Source organism: Emiliania huxleyi (genome assembly GCF_000372725.1).
Source record: "Emiliania huxleyi CCMP1516 unplaced genomic scaffold EMIHUscaffold_300, whole genome shotgun sequence".
Taxonomy (NCBI): domain Eukaryota; phylum Haptophyta; order Isochrysidales; family Noelaerhabdaceae; genus Emiliania; species Emiliania huxleyi.
In genome coordinates, this window is record NW_005199769.1 from 38,171 (window position 1) to 59,001 (window position 20,831).

The following is a 20,831-nucleotide window of genomic DNA, read 5'->3' on the forward strand; positions in this document are numbered from 1 at the left end:
CTCGAGCGTCTTGGCGAGCAAAGGGCCGCTCTTGCTGGCCGTGCGGCCGGCCCCCGCCTCGCCCGCCGCTTCCAGAAGCGCCACCACCCCTCTGCCCACATCGAGAGCGGCCGAAGGCGGCGGGGGCGGCGGGGACGGTGGAGGCGGTGGGGGCGGCGGAGGCAAAGGCGGGGGTGGAGGGGCCGGGGGCGGCGGGGACAGCCCGTCCCCTGCCGAGGAGTTCGCCGAGGAGCCCCGCCCGGCTGCGGAGGACCCGCTCGAAGGCAAGGAGCGGAGGGTGGTGCGCACGATAGCTTGCAGTAGCAGCGGCAAGTAGCAGCAGCAGCGGCGGCGGCGGCGGCGGCGGCGGCGGCGGCGGCGGCGGCAGCGGAAGCAGCAGAGCTCTCTAGCGGGGGTTCGTGCTCTGTCTCGGACGGGCGACACGGCGGCCTCAGCCGTGAGTCCTCGTCTCTTCACACCCGCCCCCCCCCGCTGCGAGTCAGGTGCGCACTCCCACTGGCGGGTGGCAGCTGCAGCTCGTCGAGCCGGGCGGGGGAATCGGCACCGGCGGCAGCACGGCAACCTCGGCGGCAGCTTGCATGGGCATCACTTGTGAAAATTGAATTGTGAATGAGCAGGCGCTGGTAGCACGTGCGGCAGCTCCGTGGTGAGCGACGGGCGCGCCTTTGCCACGCCGCAGCAGCCGCCGGTCGGGCGAAGGGAGCGGAGGTGCCGGGACTGCCTGACCCTGCATGAGCAATTCCACAGAGACAATTCCACAGAAAAACACTTGCGATCCTCGCACAGCCATGGTTTGGTCTCCTTGCATACACCCTGCGCCGCGCGCAGGCTCGTCGTCACTGCTACGGGGGGCATGTCGCTCGTGCTCGGCGAGGACTTGCTGCCGCAGCCCGAGCCGCCACGCTCGTATCGTTCTGATTCATCGTCGCGCTGACGCGTTTGCGAGCTTGGCATGGGGGCCGGGGGGGGGGGGGGGTCACGAGACTTTGTTCGATCGAACTCTTGTTTGTTCGATCGAACTCGACTCGCGACACACATTACGATTTACGTCGGTACAGGTCCCCCGTGCGCAGTATTGGTCGCGTTCAAATGTGCCCGGACCGGCCGTGTCAGTGGTGTCCGGCCCTTTCTCATGTACACGTGGTACAGCGCTCTGCCACTCGGTCAGAGACTCCGCCTGGCACGACACATCGACAACGGCTGGACTGGGCGCACACATCGCGCACACTAACTAGGAAAAGAAAAGAGAAAAGCCACGCGCCGGGGGGGCGGGCGGACTCGGGCCCGGTGCTTTGACGCGCAGTACACTGATTGATCACTGTCGGGGGGTGGAGAGATCGCTTCATTCAGTTTCAGATCGGCGAGGGCGTTGCACCTTGCACACTGCTGGGTGCACGATACTTTCTTTCGTTAAATTCTTTCGTTCACCAGTGTCGTGAGGGTGGAGTTGTAAAATTCTTTCGTTCGTTCACGGCCGGACGGCGGCGTCCACCAACAGTAATCCTCCTCGCGTAATTACTCCAAGTTTGCTCTGCAACGCAAGAGCGACTGTCGATCGACGTCCTCCGGCCATCGCAGAAGTGCGGCTGCACGATGCGCGCCGCCAGCGCTGCCTCCTCCCATCTAGACTTGGAGTGCAGCCACATCGACAGCCGTGACACCCGCCCCGGCGCGAGCGTTGCGTGCCGCTTTCGCGCCACCTTGGCTCCGCCAGCGTCCTTCACAAACCGCCAGCCAATCGGTACTGATCCCACCTCAAACCCGCCCACAGGTGGAGCAGCGCCAGAGGAGCCTCCTGCCTGCACCGTCACGGTGCGAGGCCGCACGTTGCCCGCCTACGATGCCGGAGCCCCTCGCCCCCCATTTGCCTGGCTGGAACTGGTTCGCGTTTGCTCTCCTCTCCCTTCTGTGGGCGGCGGCATGGCGGACGCTGAGCCGCATGCTGCTGCGCCGATCGGCCCCGCTCCGCCAGCTCTCCCGCCGCTGTACCTCGGCCAGTAGAGCAAAGTTCCCAAAGAACGTCGCCGCGCTGCTGCACGCCATTCTTGGCACATTGACAGGGTGCGCCGTCCAACACGCAACAGATATGCAGAGCTCGACCCGAGGTGGAATGTCGAGCCTTCCCGACGCACTCTCCCTTACGAGCCAGCAAGTCACACAGTCACTCTTGGCGCCACAAGGCCGTCGTCACACTCACGCGGCAGACTACTATGTAGGATGGTGTACTTTCCCATCTACCATGCGTGTGACGACGATGGGAGGTATAACTGCCCAAGCTTGTGGCACTCGGCGTCGATGGTCTGGCCAGCCTCCTTCACAGGTGCAAGACTCTAGAGCTGAGAAGACAGTGAACACAACCAGCGGCGAGTCAACACGAAAATGTGTGTTGCACTAGGTTACATCCTGCAAGACCTGTGGGAGGACCTGCGGCTGGCGGCGGACAAGGTGGCACTCGGCGCTCTCCGTTCACCCACGCGCACTGGGCCCTGCACGCTGAACACCGTGGGACTTCTGCCTGTCCCAGGGCGTAAGATGCACGCGTGCAGAGCATACGTACCTTTACTCCCTACACCACCCAGGTGGCGCCGCTGCCGCGCGATATGGTGGCGCACCATGGGGTCTTCCTTGGGGTGATGGCGCTGCAGCTCGCCTACGAGAAGGGGTGCTACGTCTACTGCTGGCTCATCCTATCCGAGGGCCCCGCCGTTGCCGCTCATCTCACCTCACACCTATCCGTCTCCACACCCTGTTGATGCCTTGCAGGCTCCACCATCCCGCTGCTGCTTCGCTGGTATGTGCTCGCCGCGGGGGCAGCCACTTGAGAAGAGACGCTGGCCACTATGCTAATTCTGATAGGTTTGCGGTCGCCGTGGAGGCGCCGCAGGCGCTCGTCGACCGGCTTGACGTTCAAGATGCCGAAATACTGACAACCGTCTCTCAGTCGTGCCATCGTATTCGTTCACGACGGTCCGACTGCCTTCACCCATCCTCTAGGCTCGACGTGCTTTTTCTGCTCTCCTTTTTCGTGCTGCGCGTCGTCGTCTACGGCACCCCGCCCTCCCCTCCCTTCTGCCCGTTGCCTCCCCCTCCCCCCCCCCCCTCCCCTTCTCTCATCTCACGCCCCCTTTAGCACCTCGCGAGCCTCGCGATAGGCTTTGGACTCTACCACTTTTTGTCACGCGATGATCACGTTTTCGCGTCGGCGCACGCCATTTCGCCCTACCAGGCCACGCCGCTGCTGGTGGCGGCGGGCTACTTGCTCAATCTCGCCTGGTACCCGCACGTCGTGGCCCAAGGACGGGTTGGGGTGCGTGAGAGTGATGCCAGTCGTGACTGATAGGTTCCGCAAGCTGTGTCTCAAGGCGCACAAGCGGTTGCGGCTGCTGCAGAGCACGCCCCCCGACGACGACGGTGCTAGCAACCGGGAGCCGCTGAAGAGTAGTTGAGAAGCGGGGTGTCGCTGCGAAGCTCAAGCTGCCTGCCTCTGGGTGTGCACCAGGGGTAAATCCGTTTGCTTTTCATCGTGTACCACCCGTGGGGGAGTACCCCGCAACCGGGTTGCCGGACACACGACCCAAACACGGATTAGAACACGCCCAATGAGTCTCACCCCGCGCGCTCGCTCTGGATGCGCACCCTCCACCCTCCCCCAGGGCTCGCCTCTCTGTTCGCAGCCACCTCCCCCCCTCGCGGTCTATCCCAGCATGCGTGGTGGCGAGGAGTGGTCCAAAGGGGGCATTGCCCCCCGTTCCACCCTCGGCGGGGCACGGTGGTGCCACAGCCTAGCAGCCCTCTTCCCAGCAGGGCGCACAGATGCCGTCCGTCTGGTCGAGGCACTCTCAGCACAGGGGGGGATGGTCAGCATCCCGTGGCCTCCACCGCATATCGCCGACTCGCAGGGTTTGCCCCCCGAAACTGGCCGAGGGACCCTCACCTGGCTAACCCTCCAGCCATGCCTCCTCCTCCGGCTGCGATCGCGCCGACGCTTCAGGCCGCCAGCGAGGACTCGATCCGTGTCGCGTGGGTGGTGCCGCAAGGCGGTCGCCAAGCCACAGAGTTTTGCCGCCGTCAGCCTGCGAGCCGAGGGCTCGTCGCGGTGGCTGCGGGTCGATGCTGTGTCAGGAAAGCTGGACCAGCCGGACGCTCTGCCGCTGCCGCTCAAAACGACGAGCTGCGTGGTCAAGGGCGTCGACCCGAAGGCCACGTACGTCGCGCGCGTCCGCCTCGGGAACCAGTCTGGCTGGGGCCCCGACTCGCCCGCCAGAAAGTCGCTGACGCTGGCCTCCCTCCTTCCGACTGCTCCCGCCGCACCACTTCTCGAGGCTTTTGACAAGACGAGCCTGCGAGTGCACTTCTCGCTGCCGCCAGTCCGGCCGGGCGCATCGGCACATGGCAACGTGACCGTTCATGTCAAGGCCGGCGACGGAGCGTGGCAAGCTGTGGACGCCACGTCGTCAACTCCCTTTTCTGCGGATGGCTCTGGCACGGCCCACCGGGCAGACTCGCGGGTTGCTCTCGTGAAGGGGCTGGTGGAAGGTCTGACCTACCGCGCCATGGTCAATGCGAAGAATGCCTGCGGCTGGGGTGCCTTCTCCCCCGTCAGCGAGCCGCTTACCCTCGGCGCGGCGGCACTCAGGCCGACAGCTCCCGCCGCACCGCTTCTCGAGGCGGTTGACAAGACGAGCCTGCGCGTGCACTTCTCGCCGCCGCCAGTCCGACCGGGCGCACCGGCACATGAATCTGTGACGGTTCATGTCAAGGCCGGCGACGGAGCGTGGCAGGCTGTGGACGCCACGTCGTCAACTCTCATATCTTCGAATGGCTCTGGCACGGCCCACTGGGCAGACTCGCGGGTTGCTCTCGTCAAGGGGCTGGCAGAGGGTCTGAGCTACCGCGCCCAGGTCAATGTGAAGAATGCCTGCGGCTGGGGTGCCTTCTCCCCCGTCAGCGAGCCGCTTACCCTCGGCGCGGCGGCATTCAAGCCGATCGCCTCTGCCGCACCGCTTCTCGAGGCGGTGGACTCGACGAGCTTGCGCGTGCACTTCTCGCCGCCGCCAGTCCGACCGGGCGCACCGGCACATGAATCTGTGACGGTTTATGTCGGCGTCGGAGGCGCGTGGCAGACTGTGGACGCCGCGTCATCGACTCTCAAGCCGGGCGTGGCCTTCCGGGCAGGCGTCGGGTTTGCTCTCGTCAAGGGGCTGTCCGAGGGTGTGACCTACCGCGCCAAGGTCAGCGTGAGGAACATCCACGGCTGGGGTGCTCATTCGCCGTCCAGCGAGCCGCTGCAGCTGCCGGAGCCAGCGTCACCAGTGTCGGGGCCAGCGTCATCAGTGTCGGGGCCAGTGTCGGGGCCAGCGTCACCAGAAGTGGAGGTCACGGGCAGCAAGTCGCGAGAGGAGCGCGACGCTGAGCTCCGCAAGCGCTCGGTGGACGTCGACGCGGAGGTCGTGGACCTTGACGCCCCGCGCTACCCCAAGCGGTCGAAGAAGGAGAGCTAGACAGTCGTGCTCGCATCGAGATCGATGTCAGTCCGGCAGTGCGCTCTTCGAGCAGCGCCCAGTGAGGAGCGGATGCATGCCCGGCGACATTCTACGTCCTTTGTACTCTACGTCTCGGGAGAGGCGATACGTGTTCCTGCCTCTTTCATCTCTTCGTGTGGTGTGTCTGTCTTAGGTTTACGCGCAACGTACGGTACACAGAGATAGACGTGTGAAGGCTGTGCCTGTGGTGGCTGCTGCGATCGATAAACTTATCGATAATATCAAGCGGGGTAAAGCAACATGTGGTTCTCGCACGTGTCGCACGCGCGCCGACCCGGCGACCGTGGTATAGCGCATGGGAAGTGCTAGCACAAGCATATCCTCCCAACCCCCAGGCGCCCACAGGTACACTTGCCATCCCGCGGCCCCGCGGGCCCAGCACGCCCCATATCCCGGACGGACGCGCTCGCACACAGCAGACCCCCCGACCCCCCCTCCAACCCCAACCCCCAGACCCCCGGCCCGGCTGCGCCGCCCTCAGTACCGCCGCCCGCCGGGCGGAGCAAAGCTCATGCTCCGGCCGCCGCCGCCCGCGTCGCGTCTCGGCCCGCCACCGCCGCCGCGCCCGCCGTAGTGCGGCGGCCCCGTCGGCCCGCCCTTGCCTCCGCCGCCCTTGCCTCCGCCGCCCTTGCCTTGCGGGCCGGGGGCCATGCCTTGCTGACCCATCGAGTAGACAAAGGCGTGCGGCGAGACGGCGGCGTCGTACTGCCCCTCGCCGCCAAAGCCGGTGCGCTTCTTGTGGCGGTTGGCGCGACGTTGCTGCGGCTGGCCCGCCCCCTGCTGCATGGGCTGCTGCCCCTGCCCCTGCCCCTGCATGAACTGCTGTTGCGGCGGCACCATTCCGTGCTGTTGCTGTTGTTGCTGCTGCTGCTGCTGCATTTGCTGCTGCTGCTGCTGCTGGATCCGTTGCTGCTGCATCTGCTGCCACTGCTGCTGCTGCTGCCGCTGCTCCTGCGACCCACCCAGCGCCTGACCCGGGTGCGACCCCATCGAGAGGTGCGCGGGGAGGGCCCCGCCGCCTCCCGCCATCGGCATCTGCTGCTGCCGCTGGTACGGAAGCAGATCGCCCCCGCCGCGGCCGCCGTACTCTCCGTGCGCGCCACCGAGGACACCGCCGTGGCCTCCGCCGTGGCCTCCGTGGAGCGCGGGCTCCATGCCGCCCGAAGTTCGCGCGCCCCGCTCCCCGCCGCCGCCGTCGCCGCCCGGCATCGTCGCGCCTGGGCCGAGCCAGCCGATGCGGCGCATGAACTCGTCGGTGCCCTCGCGCGGCGGCGAGGCGAGGTCGGAGGGGGCGGCGGCGCCCTTCTTGCGCCGCTTCCCTTCCTCCCCCTCCTCGCCGCCCCCCTCCTCCGCGGACTCCTCGCCCGGCTCCTGCTCGGGGTCGCCTACTCTCGGGCTCAATCTCGGGTAATCTCGGGTAGCCTCCTCGCCCCGGCTCGTGCCCTGAGTCGCCGCCACCCTCGCCGCCGCCCGCCGCCGCCTTCTTGCCGCCGCCGGCGCCGCGCCGCTTGTTGAGGTTCGAGAGCTTGTAAATCTCGTTGAGCGAGCGGGGGGCACCGCCCAGCCGCCCCGCGCCGCCGCCGCGCTGACCGGCCGCCTCTCCACCACCGCCCTCCGCAGCGGCGCCGGGCGCGTCAGCCCGCGCGGGAGGCGCGAACATGTCGAGCACCCAGAGGGGTGAGACGGAGAGCTGCGCCTGCACGCCCTGCGCCGTCGCCGCCTCCTCCTCCTCGTCCGACGACGCGCCGCTCGACCAGCCGTCGAACAAGCCGCCGCCCGCGTCGCCGCCGCCGCCCGCCCGCCCCGCCGACGGCGCAGGCAACAGCGAGCGCGCAACCTAAAGAAGAGGTGACACCTCCACATGACATGCACAACAACATGCACAACATGCGCATGCATGCACATGCACATGTGCGTGTGCATGTGCATGCGCATGTGCATGTGCATGCAGCATGTGCGGCGGTGGGGCAAGGGGGGAGGCAGCCCTCGCGACTCCACGTCCAACGACGGGAGCCCCACGGCATTCAAAGTGCAAGGCCCCCAGTGCGCGCGTGGCGAGCGGTGTGTGCGCCTCTGTGCGAGCGTCTCTGCGTGTGCGGTATATGGCGCGCAACCTCGTCGGCCCCGCGGCTGACCCAGCCCGCGCAATCGTACAAGCGGTCCACGTTCATCGGAGGCGAACGCGACGGCGACGGAGGCTTGCGCACGCTCGTGGCGGCGCCGGAGGCGGAGGCGGAGGCGGCGGTCGGCGCGGCGGTCAGCTTCTGGGACGGGACGGGGCCGCTGTGCGCCCGTGCCCGCTGCTGCGCCTGCTGCTGCTGCTGCTGCTGTTGTTGCTGCTGCTGCTGCAGCTGCGCCTGCTGCTGCTGCTGCAGCTGCGCCTGCGCCTGCTGCTGCTGCTGCCACTGCTGCTGCTGCTGCTGCAGCTGCTGCATCTGCTGCTGCTGGACCTGCTGCTGGAGCTGCTGCGCCTGCGCCTGCGCCTGCTGCTGCTGCTGCTGCTGCTGCTGCATGCTGCCAAGAGACGGCTGCATCGGGTGCATCGGAGGCCAGCCAGCGCCGCCTCCGTACCCGCCTGAACCGCCACTCGGCATCGCGGGCGCGGACGGCAGCGGCTGTGGCGGCTGCGGGTACTGCGCGCGCGGCGGCGCGGCGGAGGGCGCAGCGGCGGTGGCGGCGGCGTCCGGCGCGGCGGCGGCGGTGCCGTCGGCGGCGGCTGCGATGGTCTCGAGGAGGGAAGGAGTGTGGTAGTTGAGGAGGGGAGGCAGCGGGTGGCAGAGGAGCCGGAGCTGCTCGGCGGTCCGCGGCACCGCCTGTGTGTGCGGGGGGCGGAGGGGGAGGGCGTGAGGCGAGGGGGAGAGAAGCGAGGCGAGGGGAGAGGAGGAGCGCAAGGGGCCCGTCTGTGGGTGGGTGTGTCTGTGTGTGTGTGTGTGCGCGCGCGCGTGTGTGTGTGGGTGGGTGGGTGGGGGCGGCACGCCTGGGCGAGCTTGAGGAGGATGTGGTTGGGCAGCACGTACGCGCAGCTCTCGTCCTCCGAGCGCGCAAGCCCGTCCCGCCACCCAAAGAGCGCGCGGTGAACCGCCAGCTGCGGCGCCGTCAGCGTCGACGCGTTCTGGCGGCGCAGCAGCGTCAGGTGGTCCGAGGGAGAGTACGGGACGGTGTGGTAGGCCTGGCGGCACAGCTCGGCGGAGCGCTGCCACACGGCGGCCGATCGCTGGCACGCCTCGAGCTCGGACCTGTTCACACCTCGACGCTGTGAAGAGGGCGCCCTCGGAGCGGAGCGGCCTCGCGGCTCGCGGCGCTTGAGCTGGGGTCATGCAGCGGTGGTAATGCGTGTCTCGGCTACTCCTCGGCTACGTCTCGGCTACGTCTCGGCTACATCTCGGCTGCGTCTCGGCTACGTCTCGCTTGAGCTGGTCGTAGATGTAGAGCAGGTAGTGCGTGTCCTCGCGCGCGTACGTGATCATCTCGGCGGTGAGAGGGCGGAGGCGCCAGTCGGCCATCTGGTACGTCTTGTTCGCCTGCAAGCCACCGCGAGACTTGTGGGGAGAGGCGGCGCACGCCCCCGTCGGCAGGGCTGGCTTGCCGTGACGCCGCAGTACGACTTGAGCAGATGCGCGAGCGAGAAGGAAGGGAACTCGAGCACCCTTGCCGCCTGGCCCGTGTCAAAGACGCCGACGAGGTAGAGGCCAAAGTCCCTTTGCAGCCAGAGCACGTCCGAATCGCACCCGTGCAGCACCTGGCCCAACCAGCCACGCCGGGGAGTGAGCGACGGCCGGCCCTCGGTGCGGGAGTCCCTCGGGGCTTCCACCCCCGGCCTGTCTCTGAGGAGTCGACTCCAGTCTCGAGGGAGTCTCGTCTCAAGAGCCCAGTCTGGCGCGGGTCGTGCGGCGCCTTGGTGACGCGCGGGTCGGTGAAGACGTCGTTGAGCGAGTGGAGCGCGCCCCGCAGCTCGAGCGTGTCGACCTGCTCGCGACGCACCGCGGTGAGCGGCGCCTCTCCCTCCCCCCCCCCCTCCCCCCGCCCCCCTCCTGTTCCCAGGCCGGTGCGAGCGGCGCACCAAGTAGTCCTCCTCGCGGGTCGAGACCTGCATCAGGCAGACGAAGCCGCGGTAGGAGCGGTAGGAGTGCGACTCGAGGTCGACGGCGATCTCGCGCGCGGCGGTGAGCCGCTCGCGCATCCGACCCAGCCCCTCCTCCGAGTCAACCTGAGCACGGGTGCCACGCCGCGTGAGCTTCTCTGGACGCGCGCGCGCGCCTCTTGTCCCCTCCTCAGCCCACCCAGTGGCAGGGCGTGTGCTGCAGCGCGGCGTAGAGCCGCTCCGCCGCCGGAGGAGAGAGCTGCGCCTCGTCCGGCTGGAAGTCCGCCAGCTCGTGCTCGTACGGATTCGCGTAGTGCGGCGCCGCCCGCCGCCGCCTGCCGCCGCCGCCGCCGCCGCCGCCGCCCGGCTCGTCGTCCTCCTCCTGTGGCGAGGTGAGGACGAGCTGGAGGGGGACGAGGGCGTTCGGCTTGGCGCGCAGCTTCGGGAGGAAGGGCTCGTCCGAGTTGTCCACCTCCCCCCTCCACCGCATCTGCGGCCTCGCTGCCGAGCCGGCCGACATCGCGCTCGCCGCCGCCGGCCGGCGCGCCGGCGTCTGCTGCTGCGGCGCGGAAGCGGCGGATGCGGTGCAGGAGAGGGCGCCGCCGCCGCCGCCCCCCGCCCCCGCCGCGTCAACCACCGCGTGGTTCTTCAGCCCTCGCGCCGCGTCCAGGTCCGAGTCCACCCGCTCGAGGAGCCGGTCCGAGAGGCCGACGACTGACTCGAAGCGGTCGGAAGCGTCCTCGAGCTGGCCGAAGCGCTCGGCGGCGGCCTGCTGCGCCTGCTGCCCCATGAAGCCAGAGATCATCCCGCTTAGCTGCCCACCCGACAGAGCCATCGCTTGGTTGAAGGGCGGAAAGGTTTCGGCGTAGCCGCGCTGCTCGGCGGTAGGGAGCTCGTTGCCGAGCCGGGTGCCGAGTACAAGCGAATCGAAGAGGCCGCGAGCGAACTCCGGCCCAGCCTCCTCACGCGGGGGGTCGGGCTCCGCCATTTGGAGCGCCCCTTCTTCAGCAACCGGCTGCCCTCGTCTCTCTGTACCGGCGGCGTCGAGAAAAAAGCGCTGTGGCTATTTATTTCGTTTGGTGTGACCGTTTATACTCGTTTATTCACGAGGCGACCCTGTCGTGTGGGTGAACCATAGCCCCCCTCCGTGTCGCGATGCGCTCCCCGCTCCCGTTCCCCGGTGTCCCTGATCGTCCTTACAATATCCTGCTCGCGCAGGTGGGGACCCTGTGCCTGTCCTTCTCCCACCCCTCGTTTGGGAGAGAGAGACATTTTTAGCAATACCAATTTGTTGTTTGCTCGCCGCTCTGTTTTGTTGCCGCACCCGTCGCGCTGGGCCCCCCTTGCCTTGGAAGCTGCCTGCTGGAGCCACACCTGGAACTTGCCGTGGTGCTCGGCGTCGTTTGCGTTGCGGCATCGGATGCTACCGACAAAGAAAGAAAGAGCCCGCTGGGCCTGGCCCTGGGGTCTCCCTTGCGATTGCCTCGGTGCCCCACCAGCGTGCTTTTGTCATCATGCTGTCGTGCCTCTCCCCAGCCGCCGCCGCCAGCCAAGGCCTCCGCCGCGGAAGGTGGCCCGCGCCTTCGCGAATCCCGTCTTGCGGCTTTTGCCGGACGCCCACCGCTTGGCCTCATTGCGGGGGCGGCCACCGGGCCGTGCTGTGGCCGCCCCCGTAGCTCGCGAAGCTGCGAACCGGGCTGCGTCCGCTGCGCCGCGCCGGCGCGCCGCGACCGTCGGCCCCTGCTCTCCTATGCCACGTGGCTGTGTGTGTTTGGGTTTCTATGTTTGCGATTTGGATTTTGGATTTTCTACGACTTTTTGTTTATTTATTTATCCCCCAAGGCGCGCGGCGCCGCGCGCGCAACACCTCTTAAAATCCACAGCGAAACCGGTGCGAAGTTTTCTCTTTTCTGTTTTCTCTCTCTTGGTGGCGGCGCCGTGCCTCGACCCTCGTCCTCCAATGATCCTCCCTTGCTTGGGCCCGTTTTATTCTTTCTTTGCGCGGCTGCGGCAACTCTTCAAAAAACGCTCGTTTTCTATATTTTTCCTTCATAACTGAACGCTTTTAACAGCGCGGCCGCCCCCGCTGGCCAAGGCCCGTGCAAGCGAAAGCCGTATGCAAACACACATCCACGGAGCTCCACGCACGCGGGACAACTTGTACAACACTCGAGGACTGACGCAGACACGGCGTAGGGCAAGAGCAAAGAGCCCCCCCCCCCCCCCCCAGGGGACATCTCGACGGCGCTCGTGCACTCTCGCAACCCCCACTCTCACTCTCGCGCCCCATCCCCACACTCACTCTCGCGCCTCCATCTCGACGGTGGTCGTCTGCACCGACGTTGGCCGCACCTGCGAGAGAGGCGGGCAAGGCAAGGCAAAACAGCGTCCACTCCTCCGCACCGCGGGATTGGATGTGGGGCAATGGCCGGGCTCTCCCCCGCATCTCCACGGCCAGAGGCGGGCGTGGCCAGAGGCGGGCAGACGGTCCGCGGGTTCTCTCGGGCGCTGCTCTCGGCACACCGATCGCTGCACGACGGAGATGGAGGGGCCGCCTTGCATGGGCACAAAGGTGGCCGCGCCTACCGCTCACCCGACGCGCCGCTCGTCTCGCTCCTAAAGCCTCGAGTTTGGGGCACACGACAGCGGCGGCACCCAGCTCCCAAGTCCGTGTCTCGGGGGGCTCGGCAAAGTGGGAGCCTAACTCCAATGCTGCTTGTGGTTCGAGTGCCCGCCGCCACCAGGCGTGTGACGGGCTGCGCGTGCGCCCAGCTTTTGCATGGCCGAGCCTGAGAGGCGTCACGGACGCGTCATGGACGTGTCGCCTGCAAGGCTGGGCGACCTGGCACTGGAGGCGCCGTAGCGCTCTGTGCCCACCGCGGCGTCGAGCGACTCCTGGGCAGAGAGAGGCACGGGCGGGTCGGCCTGAGTGACCGACATGCCACACCTCGCTCCCTCCCTCTCTCGCTCGTTCGCTCTCGCTCGTTGTTCGGTCTTCTCCTCTCGTGAGGCTGGGATTGGACACTCGTGACTCAACACTGGACCACGGCGGGCCATCCTTGCTGGCGTGACTGCGACCGGACTGTGAGAGGGGCTCGCGAGGAGCGAGAGAGGCGCAGGCCCGCCTCCTTTTCCCACAGAGTGATCGACTGCGCGCGCGTCTGGCCGTCGAAGAGGAGGAGAGCCCCGAGGAAGCCCGGCTGGCCCTGCGCACGGGGCAGGCGGGGCGAGCGGCGCGTCGACAGGCCGCAAGAGCGCCATAAACAAAGTACACGGAGCGGCGGCCGGCGCCTCGTAGGCAGACTTGGCGCTCGCGACGTAATCGTCGACGAGAGCTTCCCGCGCACCGACCCGGAGCGAGACCTGCGCGACCCTCGCAATCGGACCCGTCTTCGGCGCCGTCTCGAGCGCTATCGCCTTCTGGCGTGCCAGAATCTTGCGCTTTGCGGCTGGGCCGACGGCGCCGTCCGCCGGTGGCTTTCGGAAGGCGTTGCGGCGGAGGCCGGGGATGTCGTCGTCACTCGAGGAGCAGAGGTGCCGCCGTAGCGGCAAAGGCAGGGCGCATTGTCTCGTCAGCCGTCGCGAGGCGGCGGTGAAGCAGGCCGAAAGGGCCATTTCGCGGCAGGCCAAGATTTTTCTTTTCGAGAAGAAGCCGGTGGGTGGGAGATCCCGGCGTGAATTCCTTTCAGAGGAGCCTCCAGAATTGAGTATTTGGAGTGTCCGGACGACTTTCTGCACGCTGGACACGGTTCATGCATGTGCATTCTCGACATGCAGAGAGAGAGTCTTCTTCTTGACATGCATGCCGCTCCCAATGCCTCGCATGGCCGCACATATTCGGCAAAAACAAATTCGGCCCGTCGCCATGTCGAGGCATGCGGTCATGCCGGATCACGGGTTGTGATCTCTCGGGTTGTGTCATGTTGCGAGAAAGATGTGAACATGTTACGACATGTCACCCCGTTCAGCCAGGCCGAAAGGGCCATTTCGCGGCTGGAGGAACCAAGCGGGGGTGCGAGGAGGAGGCCGCGTAAGTATTTCAAACGTTGGAGTTGTTTGTGGTGGCAGCCGTGACTCTTGAGAAAAAAACGTTGGAGTTCCCCGATTTTGCCACGGTGCCACGGACCGTCCGTCCGGCACCGGCGCTCCGGGACGGCACGCCGGCGAAGCACCATCAAGCTGCTGTACGGCCCCGGCATCGCCTCCCCTGGCTTAGCTAGACTTAGAGATATTGTGGGTCAGTCTCTACAATATACTCACTGACACCTTCCTCCCAGAGCTCGTCCCGGTCCGCCACGGCCATCCTCGGCCTCGGAGGGCCCCCGGCCGCGGGGCGGTGCAGCGGCGTCACAAATCCGACCACAGAGCACCGGGACGCGGTCGGGCGATCTGAGGCCCGACTAGGCGTATGCATTGCCCATCCAGGGCTTATCACCTGGACCTATCAACAAACAGGCGCCTGCGGCGCCGTGCTCAGGAGCTGCTGCTCCAACCTGTTCACACTTTCGTACGGCACAGTAAGGAGAACGGCGCTGAACCAGATCAATGACGAACAAGGTAGAGAGAGGGGGGGTGCCTAGCGGGGCGCCGCGTCAACCCTCCCGGACACCCCCCCCCACCCCCCCCCACTGTAACAACATGCCATCCTCTCTCCTCTGGAACCCCGCGAGTCGCTGGCTCGCCACCAAGCTCAACGGCATCACCTCGCACGTCCCGCCTCCGCCGCCCGAGGACGGCTCGCCGAAGCGAAAGATGCTGCTCGTGCACGCTCACCCGCTCGCCTCGTCGTACTCGTCGGCGCTCGCGGCGGCGGTGGAGGAGGGAGCCAGGGCGGGTGGCCACGAGCTGCGCAGGATCTCGCTCTACGACCAGAACTATGGCGTCAAGCTGACGGCGAGCGAGCGCGCCGCCTACTTTGAGACGACGCGTCCCGAGCGGCTAGCGAGCGACGTGCGGCGCGCCCTGACGGACCTCTCGTGGTGCGACTCGGTCGTCTTTGTGTACCCGACATGGTGGTTCAACGTGCCCGCTGCCCTCAAGGGCTTCTTCGATCGCACCTTCCAGCCAGGCAGCAGCACGGCAGGTGCAATCGGCGCGTGGGAGTTCCCTCCGACCGGCTGCGACGCGGCGGGCGAGGGCGCGAGCAGCACCGGGCTCAGGCCGCTACTGACCAACGTGAAGCGCGTCGCCGCCGTCTCCACGTACGGAGCGCCGCAGCACATCGCCTTCCTGGCGGGCGACAACGGCCGCAACTGCATCGCCACCGCCATCCGGCACGGGGCCTTTGCGCCTGACTGCACCTGCCTCTGGCTCGGGCTCTACGCGATCGACTCGACCAGCGGGCAGGCGAGAGCGCCGACCCTCCCCTCGCCCAGCACTCTCTGTCGACCTCGGCACGGTCTCTCGGCCGGTCCGGGTGGTAAATCTCAGATGATCTGCCGCCATCTCGGGTGATCTCGGGTGATTTCGGTAGGAGCGCGCCGCCTTCCTGGCTCGCGTCCGCGAAACCTTTGCGTCTGGCTTCTAGCGCGCTTGCACTCCTCCCGCGCGATCGGTCTTGCCGACGGCGTAGCCACGACGCGGGCCCGGTGGCGGGTGGGCCGAGCACGCAGCAGCCCATTTCCCCGACGACCCGACGTCTCTCGATCTGTGCCGGCAGCGATACGCACTACGTGCGCGGTGTGTACCTCTATATTACCCTACACTAACACTACAGCCGTCGAGCTGTGGTGTGTGCCCGCCTGCCGGCGGCGTCTCCCACTTTTGCGGCGCGTGAGTGGGTCCACCCCCGGCACCCGCGCACACGGCACGCGGCTCGGCGGGTCGCGGCCCACGCCGCGTCGGCGGCCGTCGCGTGCCGGCGAGGCCGAGAGCGGAGCGAGAGAGGGCTGCGAGGGGCCCCCCGAGCCCCGTGGCCCGTGCGGGTCTCGGCTCTCGCGTCTCGGGGGGTCTCGCTCGCACGGTTTGGACACAGGACACGGCTCACGCTCTCGGGCGTTGGCCCCCTTAGAGGCTTGGCCTTGCCCGGCCCCGCCGGGGGGTTTGGGGGGGGGTTCTCAGGGTTCGTGAGTGAAATTTCACCCTTTCACTTTCACATGTGATTGTGAATTCATGTGAATTTCACATGAAACGTTTCGGCCAGGGGCTGGCCAATCCCCGCCCGGGGCCTGACGGTCCAATGTTTCCCTCAAGAGTACAGCTTTACTCCCTCCCCTACCCCACCCTTTCACTTTAGATGTGTCGGACCATAGGGCTGTGAGTCAGCATACAACAAGCCGCGTAACGTACAACACTCTCGTACAACAGTACACACATGCTCATGCAGTACAGATCACTTGGTCGTCCGTCGCTGACACTTCGCCGTCGCTTTGGCGGCTAACTTGACTGCTGGCTGGGCGCCGCGGGCTTGGCTGAAGTCTCGTGTAAGCCACCCACACCCCTCACTCCTCCTCCACAAATCCCCTCAGGACCCGGGTCTTGAGCGAGGAAATGCGCGAGCTTGGGCTGCTACTCCACGTCCAGCCTCCCATGAGTTGTCGGCAAACGCTCCCGCCATGCTGCTCTTCCAAGCGGCGCGTCCAGCGTTCGCCAGTACACGCTTGACGCCTGAGAGCGCTGAGATGTTGCGCGTCGGCGCCTTGCGAGCGGCGAAGCGGCTGTATTTGAAGTCGGTGCTGAATAAGTCCGCCACCTTGTAGTCGTCACCGGAGCCCTCGATCGCGCCTTCGGCTTGCGCCTCAGTCGTGATTTCGTTGGCCTTGAAGGAGGTCTGCCGCCACCACAGCTCTCGGTCTGCAGTGCACAGCAAGCTGCGCGTCAAAACGGCCGGGGGCGAGGGGTAGCTAGAGCGAGGGGCGCGCACATTGGTCCTTCTTGCCATCGACCGCGATGCCGTCGCCGTCAAAGGACTGGCCTACCAGGCCGTGCGGAGCCACAACCTCGCCCGTTTTGGGGTTGGGTGCGAGTGGGTCTCTCAGCGGCTTGAACGAGAGGTCGAGCTGCTTCTTGAAGGTGATGGCGGAGCGCACGATGTAGCGCGCAGCCGCTTCGACGGCCCAGCGACTGGTGCGCACGTGCAGCACCTCAGTGCTGCCATTCTTTCTCAAAGCGATGGAGAGGTCTTCCGTGACGAGGGGCGCTTCGTCGGGGAGCACGCGCCGGATGCCGCCCTCGAGGCCGTGGACGAGTGGCGTCGGCGGCGCGTTGGGCGAGAACTCGACGCGCACGGTGCGACCGGTGATATCGGTGACGGCTTTGATGAAGACGTCCGTGACAAAGGTGCCCCTGACCTTGAGGTTCTCCGGCGACGTGAGGAAGAAGGCACACGCCTCAAACAGAGCGTTGACGGCTAGGCCGGTGTGGTGAAGCATCGCGTAGGCGCTACCGTCTTCACCGCGGAAGTCGGCCTCACCGCCGTCTGCAAAGTGCAGGTGGGGATCGCCGGTGAGGCCGCCCGGTGCAAGGGGTGGCGGCGACGGTGGCGACGGCGAGAAGGGCGGAGGGGCGGGCGGATGCGGCGAGAGTATCGACCTCTGGCTTGTCAGCCGCCCCACCGAGGGCACCATGAAGTACAGCGATCGCCACCTCGCTGGCCTCTCCGCAAGGCCCCCCGACCGCGTCGAACTCATCGGCGCGGGCTCTCTCGGCTACGGGACCGGGGCCCCAGCTTCGGCTGAGGGCTAACAAGCCTGCCGAGCCCAAATCTCTGTGAGAGTCGTGATTTCTTGTTGGTCTTCAAAAATCTCTCTCTCTCATGAAATGTGAAGTGAAAGTGAAAGTGAAATCGATTCGGCATTCGCTGTTTCCTTATTGCTTATATTGCGGTGAAAACTGAAATCACACGAACCGGTGGGCCATCTGCCACCTCACGACCCTGCGGGTGCTCTTGCGACTTGCGTTCACTCTTGTGCGTTTTCTGTGTTGGTATGTCAACAATTTGCATGAAATATGAACGACAAAGAGATGTTAGCCTTCGCCTCACACGTCTGACACGCACGCTCGTGGCGGCAGCACCCCCCCGGCAGCTTCCCGGTTCTCCACTCTCCAACATGGCCCAGACTCCCCCGCCCCTCACTCCGACTGACCTTCCGCCCCTGCCCGCCCCTTACGCTCCCGTCCGCGGCGCCCAGGAAGGGGGCCGCCCTCCGCAAGCGGGCCCCTCTGAGCCCCGCCCCGCCCAGCCACGCCAGGAATAGCACGCCGGCCGCCGCTGCCAGGGAGGGACATTGGGCCGAGGGAGGGAGGCGGGGTGGCGCAGCCGTCGCCTCCTCCAAAGCCGGCCGGCGTGTGGACGACCGGGCCGCGCCGTCGGTCCTCCTCCCCCTCCTCTTCCTCCCGCGGCCCCGCCGAGATCGTCCGAGATTGTCCGAGATCAGGCGTCCTCCCCCTCCCAGCGCGCCTCGAGCTGCTGCCTTAGCTTCTCGAGCCGCGCCGCCTCCTCGCTCTCTCTGCGCGATCGCTTGCGGGCGCGCTCCTCCGCACTCCACTCGGGCGACCTGGTCGGCGGGGGGAAGGGCGAGCTTGAGGGGGAGGGCCGAGGGGGAGAGGCGGGGGGGAGGGGCGAAGGGCTGGGTGGGCGGGCGAGGGCAGAGGGGGCGAGGGGAGTCTGCCCCGCGACTGCCACGCTTGAGCAAGGGGAGTCTGGCTGCAGGAGCGGTCTCGGGAGTGTCTCGGCGGGTGTCTGGGGCGGCGGCGGCTGGCGGCGGCGGCGGCTGCTGGGAGAGGCCCTGTCTCTGCCCTGTCTCTCTCGCATCTCCCACGCACCTCGGAGGGCCCTCCATACCGATGCGGCTGCCCGGAGGTGGGCCTAGGCCCGCCTCCTCGAAGGCGGCGTGGTCGTACACGTTCTGGGAGGGCGGGAAGAGCATCGCCCCCGCCGGAACCAGCGCGAGGTCGAAGTTTGCCGCGTCGCAAAACTGCTGCAGCTGCGGCGAGCTCCACAGCGACGGGGAGGCGACGTCGAAGGTCTCCGCCTGAGGGTGGGGGGGGGGGTGCTCGTCGATGATGCGGCCCTCTCGGCGCGGGTGAACGCTCTCGGGGCCAGCGCCCGCGCCTCGAGAAGGGCGACAAAGCTCTCGGCGTCGTCCTTCTCGCTAAAGCCGACGAGGTAGGTCCGCCGGCCGGGACCGGCGCCGGCGCGGCCGGTGGCGAACCCGGCGCCGCCCTGGAGCGTGTAGACGCCCTCGTCCGGCTGCTGCGCGTTGAAGAGCAGCACCCACGCCCCCTCCACACTGCCGAGCACCGGCCTGGCTTTGCCAAAGGCGATGCCGTTTGACTGCGCCGCGCGGAGGCCCTGCCGAAGCTCGTTCTCCCACGAGTCGGCGTTCATGGAGACGGCGGCGCGCGGGACCGGGAGGGTGGCGAGTGGCGCGCGAGGCAAGGAGACGAGCGCCGTCGCGGCGGCGGCGAGCGTTAAGAGCATGGGACCTAGGTTTGGCGCGGTTGATTGCGCGCTTGATGACTGTTCACCTCGAAAGAAGAAACACGCGAGCCGCACAAGCCGAAATTTAGAGCCACGCTCAGCCGTCTGGGGCTGGGGCTTCGGAAGCCCGACTTCTTTCTTTGATATTATTTTCCGAGAAGAATTTTACAGAGCTCTCTTTCATCGTCGGCACTCTCACGGCACCAAAAGAATTCTCCGCGCGTGAACCGCCGAGCCGGCCAGCGCCAACAACCGCAGAAGCCGTGCAATTGAAAACGCGCTGCTGAGCCGGTTGTTGTCGGGTGTCTCCCCAACACTGACTCATGTGGCTCGTGCTCGCCGCCTCCAGCCTCACTCCGCCGCGCGCGTGGCGCCTACCGCCCAGCGCTTTGCGCGCGGGCTCCGCGGCCGTGTGCGAGGCGGACGGCGGCGGTGGCGGTGGCGAGCAGAACGCCCGCAGCATTCCGCCTCCGCTTCCGGCATCGACGGACCCGTTCGTGCTGCTCGGCCTCGACCACTCCTCCGCCGGCGACATTGCGGCCATCAAAAGCGCCTACCACCGGCTGACCAAGGCGCGCCTGTCCTCTGGCCCTCTCTTCCTCCTTTCTCCTTCGGCGCCTCTCCTCCATGACACGCCCAAAGCAAAGCCCTCGCCGCTGTGGGCGCCAGGCACGCCACCCCGACAGCCTCGTCACCGCCTCGACGCCCAGCCGGCTGCGACAGCGGATCCACGACGACTTTTCGCGGGTCAACGCGGCGTACGAGGTGGCGCCGCCGCCGCCGCCCCCACCGCCCAGCGCCATATACATGCATATGCGAGCCCTGCGCCATCATCTCCGCCATCAGCATAGCCCTCCGCCCCTCTCCGCGACGCATCCGCGACGCGTCCACGGCGCGGCCCCGACACTAACAGGAGTTGCGCAGCAACGAGGGGCTGCCGCCGCCGCCGCGCCGAGGTGCGGCCGCCTCCTCCCACCGCTCCCGCCGGACACTATACTTAATTCCGCCGCGCCGGCAAGCCCGCTGCCATCATCAGCGAGTGAGAAATTCGTTTCAATGGGGCAGGCCCCGCCGCGCCGGCCGGGAAGCCTCCGCGGCGCTGGTACACGCAGGGCGGCGTGGGGGACGTGACGAGGACGGGCGCGAGGAGAGGCGCGGGCGGCGCAGGCGGCGGCGGCGCGCGCACCGGAGGCGGAGGGAGCGGGTACGGGTGCGGGGCCATTGCACATGGTTCTCCCTCGCGACTCAGCCTGAGGTGAAGTGTGAAGCGAGGAGCTGATGCGAGCAGGTATGGCCAGTCGATGGGCGCCTCCTTTGCAACCTCCTTCGACCGCAGGGCGGGCGGAGGCGGAGGCGGAGGAGGAGGAGGAGGAGGAGGCGGAGGAGGAGGAGGAGGAGGAGGAGGAGGCAGAGAAGGCGGAGGAGGCGGAGGAGGCGCGAGAGATAGCCGAGAGATGGCCGAGAGACGGCCGAGACGTAGCCGAGGTGCAGCGGTGGTTGGATCAGGCGAAGCTGCTCGGCCCCGCTCGCGCTATTAATTTACTATTAATTAGCTATTAATTAGGAGCTGCTCGGCCCCGCTCGCGCTTTCGCGAGACCTTTCTGAGAAAGGACCCGTCGAAGGGCTTCGTCGGCTTCATGGACGGCGAGATGCAGCCGAGATGCAGCCGAGATGCAGCCGAGATCCGCAAGGGCTTTGTCGGCGTCCTGGAGGGCGAGCGCAAGTCGGGAGGGGGAGGGGGGCGGCGGGCGCGCGCGCGCGGCTGGGGGGGGGGGGGGGAACATA

At 67.2% G+C, this 20,831-nt stretch overlaps 6 protein-coding genes across 6 annotated transcripts in view; 3 read left to right on the top strand and 3 right to left on the bottom strand.

The window, feature by feature from the left end:
- Positions 1–4,040: 4,040 nt before the first annotated feature.
- Positions 4,041–5,713, top strand: EMIHUDRAFT_368284 (hypothetical protein; the record flags this gene model as incomplete). The annotated part of the gene is given in 3 exon segments (XM_005775027.1): positions 4,041–4,302; positions 4,314–4,318; positions 4,644–5,713. Coding segments are annotated over 3 exon segments (1,125 nt in total), but the record flags the coding sequence as incomplete, so codon positions are not given.
- A 2,382-nt stretch (positions 5,714–8,095) lies between these two features.
- Positions 8,096–9,750, bottom strand: EMIHUDRAFT_419006 (hypothetical protein; the record flags this gene model as incomplete). The annotated part of the gene is made up of 6 exons (XM_005775028.1): positions 9,604–9,750; positions 9,438–9,509; positions 9,130–9,282; positions 8,952–9,064; positions 8,521–8,779; positions 8,096–8,356 (listed from the first exon to the last, which is right to left on the bottom strand). Coding segments are annotated over exons 1-6 (978 nt in total), but the record flags the coding sequence as incomplete, so codon positions are not given.
- Positions 9,751–11,922: 2,172 nt separating this feature from the next.
- Positions 11,923–13,239, bottom strand: EMIHUDRAFT_239990 (hypothetical protein; the record flags this gene model as incomplete). The annotated part of the gene is made up of 6 exons (XM_005775029.1): positions 11,923–11,976; positions 12,148–12,206; positions 12,330–12,413; positions 12,474–12,519; positions 12,708–12,830; positions 12,988–13,239. The coding sequence occupies 6 exons, from the start codon at positions 13,237–13,239 to the stop codon at positions 11,923–11,925; spliced, it is 618 nt and encodes a 205-aa protein (XP_005775086.1).
- A 1,023-nt stretch (positions 13,240–14,262) lies between these two features.
- Positions 14,263–15,078, top strand: EMIHUDRAFT_116596 (hypothetical protein; the record flags this gene model as incomplete). The annotated part of the gene is made up of 1 exon (XM_005775030.1): positions 14,263–15,078. The coding sequence occupies one exon, from the start codon at positions 14,263–14,265 to the stop codon at positions 15,076–15,078; it is 816 nt and encodes a 271-aa protein (XP_005775087.1).
- Positions 15,079–17,549: 2,471 nt separating this feature from the next.
- On the bottom strand, positions 17,550–19,067 carry EMIHUDRAFT_444216 (hypothetical protein). Its single transcript, XM_005775031.1, has 3 exons — positions 18,677–19,067; positions 18,388–18,596; positions 17,550–18,119 (listed from the first exon to the last, which is right to left on the bottom strand). Exons 1-3 carry the CDS (start codon positions 19,043–19,045, stop codon positions 17,996–17,998), a joined length of 702 nt encoding a protein of 233 aa, XP_005775088.1. The 5' UTR covers positions 19,046–19,067; the 3' UTR covers positions 17,550–17,995.
- Positions 19,068–19,368: 301 nt separating this feature from the next.
- The window catches only part of EMIHUDRAFT_458098 (hypothetical protein), a gene marked incomplete at its 5' end in the record, with an annotated part of 2,907 nt that continues 1,444 nt past the window's right edge, over positions 19,369–20,831 (top strand). The window contains 2 exons of the mRNA XM_005775032.1: positions 19,369–19,625; positions 19,732–19,792. Coding sequence (XP_005775089.1) covers positions 19,369–19,625; positions 19,732–19,792 — 318 coding nt within the window. The remainder of the gene's footprint in view (positions 19,626–19,731; positions 19,793–20,831) is intronic.